At 32.5% G+C, this 7,787-nt stretch overlaps 1 protein-coding gene across 1 annotated transcript in view; it reads right to left on the bottom strand.

Moving 5' to 3' along the window:
- Positions 1-721: 721 nt before the first annotated feature.
- Positions 722-7,787, bottom strand: part of SP3 (Sp3 transcription factor) — a 57,447-nt gene continuing 50,381 nt past the window's right edge. The window contains exons 6-7 of the mRNA XM_030916439.1: positions 6,150-6,346; positions 722-4,493 (exon numbers count right to left, since the gene is read on the bottom strand). Of these exons, the coding sequence (XP_030772299.1) occupies positions 4,177-4,493; positions 6,150-6,346 (514 nt within the window). The 3' untranslated portion in view covers positions 722-4,176. The remainder of the gene's footprint in view (positions 4,494-6,149; positions 6,347-7,787) is intronic.

Raw genomic sequence — 7,787 nt, 5'->3', positions numbered from 1 at the left:
TTTGGGAGGCAGAAATGGAAGGATCACTTGAGCCCAGGAATTCAAGACCAGCCTAGGCAACATAGTGAGACCCCATCTCTAAAAAAAAAAAAATTAAAATTAGTCGAGCATAGTGATGCGCACCTGTGGTCCAAGCTACTTAAGGGGCCGAAGTGGGGAGGATTGCTTGAGACCAGCAAGTGGAGCCTGCAGTAAGCCATGATTGCACCACTGCACTCCTGCCTGGGTGACAGAGACAGACCCTGTCAAATATAGGGAAAAAACAAACAAACAATAAACCCTGGACTTGAATTTTTTTGGGGAGGTGTAGGATCCCAAAAAAAACTAGGAATCACTCATAAAAAAATAAATTCTTCTCTTTTGCAATTTGGTAGCCCCTCTTAAAATTTTATCCACTCTGTCCCTCACAAAGTACCCCCATCACACAACATACCACACTGTACCTTTGCAAACGCCATTTCTGCTGCTGAGTTTCCTAGACTTCATGCAGAATTCTCCCTCTTTTAGGTTTCTACAGTACTTTGCATCTGCCACTAATATATATTTACATCATATGCAAATCTGTCTGAACAAGGCAAAGGGTCAATGTATTTTTGTTTCAACACTAAATAAAATTGAGGTGATTTCACTAAAATATCAAATTTTGTACCCAAGATATGAATTAATTTGTTTCATGCTTATTGTCAGACAACAAAAGACTTAGTACTCATTCATGGCAGTAAGTTTTAAACATACTGTTTAGTGAAAAATAATTATTTTACAATGAAAACGATTGTTACCAGCTTCATATAATTAAAACTGAAAACCAAATTCTTTAACAGGTAGCATAACATGTCAGTTTATATATTTGAAAACCAAATGTGATTCCATAATCATTTATGCAACCCCAAATTTCAAATATTGAACACAATACAAATTTTTCAAAAAACAAAACTTTTGGATCTCGAGTAGGCAGTACTGGAATTTAAACAACAATTAAGAGCCTAAGGGGATGCTTGCTCTATTTTAAGTGATTGTAACACAGGAGTGTTTAACAGAACCACTTGAGCAGCTGTTTCAAAACACATATACACTCCATCCCGAGATGTTGATTTAGTAAGCTGAGGTGGCTACCAGGCCCATGGAATCTTTAAAATGCTCCCCAGCAATTTCTGATGAACAATACTGTTTCAGAACTATTTTCTATGAAATGTTTGACATGCTTTCAGATTATATGTTATGTGCATTTTTAAGTATCTTAAGCAGTCACTATTTTGAAAGACCAAAGTTATTTACAGGGCATTTGACTTTCTGTGGTAGGTGTAGCTCCTTTAAAAGGTTATGTGCTTTTTGGTTGAGTCACTTTTCAATAATTAAGCCTCAATCTATAGAAAATTAGATGCTCTTCAAGTGATTATTTTCTTAAATTAAAATTTGAGGTATACAGATAATCGAGTCCACTAAACGTTACAATAGGAACTATTTGTACATAAATATATTCAATATGCACTAACTCTAGCCTTTACAAAAATAAAGCAATTAACACCTATTAGAGTATACCTACCCTGAGAAATATTATACTCATATACAATATTAATAGATTTTATAACCAGAAAAAATTGACATCAGAGCAAATCTTCAAATGTTGTTTCCAGAGTATATTCAACATTTTAAAATATAAAAATAGAAATATTTAAAATTATCTACACCGAGGTTACATAACTTTGGTAAAAGTTCCAAAGTTCACTAATATATTCCTAGTGAGCACTAAAAAAATCTAAAAATTTAAATAATTTTCAAGACTACTTATTTTCTTCATTGCATTCATTCTCTATGAATTCATAACATATGCATGGATACCTATGGATTCAAAATACACCATAAACTTACTGTAAAAATTCAGTATGACTTACTTAAAACGTCTCTATCACTCAAATGGTTTAATCTGACTTAATGGGCAGTTTGCTCAAATGAACCACCTGCTGCTCACTTCATTCTCTTCACATTAATCTTAATTTAAAAATTCTAAAAGTTACCTAAAGGAGTTTAAAGATTCAAAATCTAATCCCTGTAACTTCAAAATAATTGTAAATTCTAGTGGTTCATTTGTATTATTCCAAGTAGAACTTCCTATTTTACATCACAAGCTTAAGTCTCACATTTAGAAAAACTGTCCATGTTTATGCGTGTCTAGAGTTCTCCAATGCAATCAGCTATTACAGACAGAGTCAGACTGGGCCTGGAAAACAGAAAATGGACATATTTACCCCCACTGTATATATGTGTTAATAAATTTGATTTTTACTTTAAAATATCTAGAATACACAATCACATTACTTTCTTCCTACTCTGCCTTTATCATGATCAAACACATGCAAATTCAAAACACAACTTTTTCAAGTAACTCCTGCCATGGTTACCAACGCTTGTCTTATCATTTTCAGGAGTTTAAATGTAAATTTGGGTTTTCGATAAATCAAAATATTCTGCATTGCTTTAAAATGGGAAACAATAATGGTACTGATAAAACTGATATGAATCAATGTGGGCTAACACTAACACTTTTTTCCAAAAATGGTATTTAATAAGCTCAATCTTACTTAGTAAAATATTAGTAAATGACCAGTGTCTCCATATATCTCTTCTTCAAATAAACATGCCTGTTTACAATTCAGTGTCTAAAATCAAGAATCTAAAAATAAAAAGCCAAGTTGAAGAAAAATAAACCACCAACTCTTACCCCATACCACTGCAATATTTTTAATGCATAGGAATACAACAAACTCAAAAGAAAAAAAAATAGTGTTTTATTAACTACCACACTGTTATAATACACTTTAAACGTACAATAAGGTAGCCTTTAAATTTGAGGTGGTCTTAAGAATAACAAATGAACACAATTCCAAATTTTTGAAATAGGTGAACTGCTGCAGTTACAGGTATACATTTAGGAAAATTGTATAGCTCTTACAAGACCAGCAATGTAACTTTATTTTGTACATTTTTAAATTGAAAATATAAACAATAATTAAAAAATCAAAAGAAAATACAGCATAATAAAAAACATACGTTTCTCAATTAAATGTACTGGATACATATAAATTTTAAGGGAAGAAGCAAAAAAGGAAAATGATTGATATTTAAGTGCAGACTGACTACCTAGACAAAAAAAAAAAAAAGACTTAAAAAAATACCATAAAACCTCTAGTTTTTCTATGACTAATATCCATATGGTTGGAGTATCGTCACTATGGAAGTGATTTTGTTATGTTTGCATATGTTATACTTTACTGGTAATTTACATGATGGCTTTTAAGGCCCTGGGAGACATGGTTTTTGGAAACAAGATTGGATAAAAATCACTGCTAAGACGCAATACACCTTATTTTTTTGGTCCTCCAATAGTCAAGAAAAGGGATAATTCACTATAACATTCTCTTACCACCCAAATGCCTCAACTTATACATTTTAAACTTTTTCAAACATTGGTTATATTGCCCAACTTCGTTATTGAAAGAATATTAACAAGACATTATTTTGGCAAATTAAATCTTAAACATGGCTTTTCAACAGGATTTAAAAGGTGACTATCCCTAGAGTTCCATGTTAAAATGTAGTTTTCAAAATCTTACAAGAGTAATGCTTAAAATATTGTACATAGTTAACCTAATTAAAATAATTAGCTTCAAAATGACAAATTGATAAGCTAAGTAAAGCCTACACTATGTAACATTTGCTTGGAAACTTGATTTGTCAGTTATGCATAATAAAAATTCCAGTCATCAAGAAAATTACAAAATTTTTTATCATAACATGATTTCTTTCACCCACCAGCTTTTTTATCTTACAATAGATAAATACCAACATGTTCTCATTTTTACACTAAACCACACAGGATTGATGCATTTGGTTAGACTACCATTCGCATTGTTAAATTCAATTTTCTCTTTATATAACTTGGTAAAATTTCATTTCTTCTAGATTCCAAAAGTACCTACAAAACCCATGCAATTTTACCATTTTTAATATACTATGGAATATCATACAAAGTAAGGCATTTCAGTGTCATGTATAACCAAGTTACTGTCAATCCAAAAATTTTTGCACATCAATAAAAAGATATCTAAGAACTTAGGAACAATATTCTTCTCACTACTGTATAAAAATAACCACAATGAATAAGTATTTGTGTAATATTTACTCCATTGTCTCATTTCCAGAAACTGTGACAAGCTGTAAAGGTATTTCAGTGTTGGTAAGGATATCTTGATTGCTGGTGGCGGAAGTATTAACAGTTCCTATCCCTGAAACAGAACCTTGTTGAATATTTGCAAGGATAAGCGTTGTTCCTCCTGCAGTAATCAAAGTATCATCTCGCGCAGCTTCCACAGATGCCAGCACTGTACTGCTAGAGTGAATACCTTTTTTATTCTGGTGTGTTTTAATATGTTTGGCAAGATGGTCACTTCTCATAAAGCGTTTTGAACATTCTGGACAAACGAATTTCTTCTCACCTGTTAGGAAAAAAATTAAGTTACTTGGTTTTAAAAATTCAACTTTAATAGCTCAATCATTTCCCCCAAAACAGAAAGTCAGTCAATGCTGAAAGGTAAGGATGGGAGCAGGGGTCTATTAAAACTGTATTCATTTTACAAGCTACCCCTGTAAGATTTCTCTTAGAGAATATTCCTCCTTAAAATAAATCTTTCATCTTTACTTTTTGATGAATAGCAAAATTCAAACATATATTATATAATAGATGGATATTCAAATAAGACTTTAATATCTCAACTATGCTGTTTGTTTTAAATACCTGTGTTAAGATGCCAGCTAAAAAAAAATCTATAACACACTTTAAAGTCTAAATAAAAGTATATTCTTTCACGCTATAACTAAAATACTAACGTGCCATGTTCATGATACTAAACCTTCAACTCTTAAATATGAATTAAAGCAACAGGGTATTTCTAGATTAAAGAAATGACACGACAAGTTTGAGATCCAAAAAGAATGAGTAATCTGTAGAAAAAATGAATCTGAGTAGCTGGGACTACAGGCACACACCATCACACCTGGCTATTTTTTGTCTTTTTAGGAGAGACAGGGTTTCACCATGTTGTCCAGGCTGGTCTCAAACTCCTGAGGCTCAAGGAATCTGCCTTCCTTGGCCTCCCAAAGTGCCGGAATTACAGGCATGGGCAGGCATGCCCAGCAGCCTTACCTACTTTAATAGTCTGTTGCAGTTTCATATAGGTTCATCTCATCTCTCTACCTACCCAATGAGAGAGAGGAACTAAAACAATTAGAGCATCTGTGTACTACTACAGACCTCATAGGTAATTTTATACAATACTGAAGGGCCAAAGTAGGAGATGTGAAGCAATGTCAGAGATAGTTTATTCGCTTAACCTAATAGGGAACTTGGATTGGAATCCAGACGACTTCAAAATCCATGTTGTTCTCCATTTCACCATGCTTCTTCCAAGCTTTCTAGGGATTGTAAATACGTATTTTTCAATTCTCCAGTGTTGAGCATAGACTGATGAACACTGTAATCATTTACATGGTAGTAGGAGAAAACTAAGTCTCTAAGTTAATACTGTTAGGTTTCAGTGTAGATCAGTCATAGGTCCATTTCATTTAACAACCACACAACACTATGTAAAAATAATATAATGAGAGAAAGTCTTCACATCAACATTGCCTTGGTTATTCCTCGGTGAAATACCTTTCCCTTACCTCCGAGATACTAAAAACAAAAGAGAAGGTGAAATGCCCAAATATATCAGAAGAAACAGGAGTATTTTTTGTTACAGTGTTAAGGAGAAAGAAAAGAATAGGATAGATTAAGAGTAAAAGCTGATAACTAATTAAAAATGTTAACAGAATAAAAATAGCATAAACGTGGCTTAAAGCATTCAATAATGTCAACAAGAGCTACCCAAAGTCTACTTAAATAACTTTATTTTAGAAGATAAGCCATACTGACTTGTTCTTTGGAATTTGTGTTATTAAGATGGTGTTCCTAAAGGTAAAAATTGGATGTAATTCATTGTATTTTAAAGATTCAGTTCAGTAAGAAATGCTAATAATAATAATAAAAAAAAATGTCAAGGCAGTTATGTAGCCCTGTAATTCATTTTCGTCTGTTAAAAGTAAATATTAGTAACCTGTATGTGTTCTTCTGTGCCTCTGTAATTCATCACTTCGAGTAAATCTTTTACCACAGTACATCCAGTTACAAACAAAAGGGCGTTCTCCAGAATGCCAACGCAGATGAGCTCTCAGATGTGAGGTCTTCCCATAGACTTTACCACATCCTGGTATGTGACAAATGTGTTGCTTCTTTTTCCCAAGATTGGTACCTCTAAAAAACACACACAGAATAATATATACCTTATATGAAAATATTCAAATGGACATTACCATTTATATAATATATCCCCATGTTGAATTTTAAATAGAAGACATTATCATTATGAAGTCAATCAGAAACCAAAACCATTTAAAATCAGTTTAAATGAAAATTTATGTATTTCAAGCATATACATTTTATATATTAACCTTACTCCAGAATTAATGTGATTGCTGTCCAAATGTAAATATGCTCAAGAATTATGTAATTAAAAGGACATTTCATATGTAAAGAATGTACAATAAAGCTATTTATTCTTCTATCAGAACCATTCACAAATTCTATGCATAAGCCTTATCCAATTAATTATATAGGAAACTAAATGTGGTCTGTATTCAAAAGTCATGGTGTCAGATAATCAAAAATATAGTTAAACCAAAGAATGAATGCATAACTGATCACAGGTACAATTAAAAGATACAGGAAGCTTTAGCAGACCTTAACATGATTTAAGAGTATTTATTCATATTTGTGTGGCCACACCCTGAATATACACTGGCTTGGAGAAAGGTTTTTTTAAAATCTAGCTAAAGCAATGGTCTGAACTCCCTTAGCATTAGATGAAATAAATACAAATCAAAATTATCTTTACATTTAAAATTCCCTTCATATTAACCATGTAAAAGCCAAAATTAGACACAAGAGATTAAAAATAGTTTTCTCCACATCACCAAATTTGACATTTATTACATTTCAGTATTTGATACCAAGAACAGGGTTTAGAAGATATGAGATTAGATGGGTGAACAGAGGTATCTTAGCCTAAGCAAGAAGAAAACTTTTGATCCCAGAATTTGATCATTTGAATAGTATTAAACACTACAGAAAATGTTATTTCTCAACCTTTTAAAATAAATTTTAAAAAATTAGGCTAGTTACTGAATAAATTAGTTTTTAAAAAACATGACACTTTGGACAAAACAATTTTTATAAACTTTACAATGTTTCTGAGTTTTTTTTTAAAAAGTACATTTAGCCCCCTCCCCAACTCCCCTCCTCCCCCAGTCTCACAGTTTAGTCATATCCTGTAAAACTTTCTATAGCCTGTAAATCCTCCTGTATACAATACACCTATCGTTTTTCAAATTTACTGGAAAAATGCATATTTCCCCACATTTATATTTTAATGTACTCACACTCAGTAGCATGTGAAATTGCCATAGGACAAACAGTGCTAAACGGTGCAGTGCTGGCTGTTAGATGCCATAGGTGTTCTGAACAGGGAGACATCAATGTGGGCTCCAGTAGTTAGAGAAGGCTTCGTGGAGGAGGTGGGTAGGATTTAGATAGAAAGGAGGGAAGGCATTCCAGGCAGAGGAATAGCATAAGTAAAGACAAGGAGGAGTCATGCTGTTGTCTCAAGGGCAAGGATGTCATAATCTAACACAATTCT

The sequence above is a fragment of the Rhinopithecus roxellana genome, chromosome 14 (assembly GCF_007565055.1).
Source record: "Rhinopithecus roxellana isolate Shanxi Qingling chromosome 14, ASM756505v1, whole genome shotgun sequence".
Classification (NCBI taxonomy): Eukaryota; Metazoa; Chordata; class Mammalia; order Primates; family Cercopithecidae; genus Rhinopithecus; species Rhinopithecus roxellana.
Note: the sequence above shows the minus strand (reverse complement) of the source record. Positions and strands in the feature narration are given on the sequence as shown.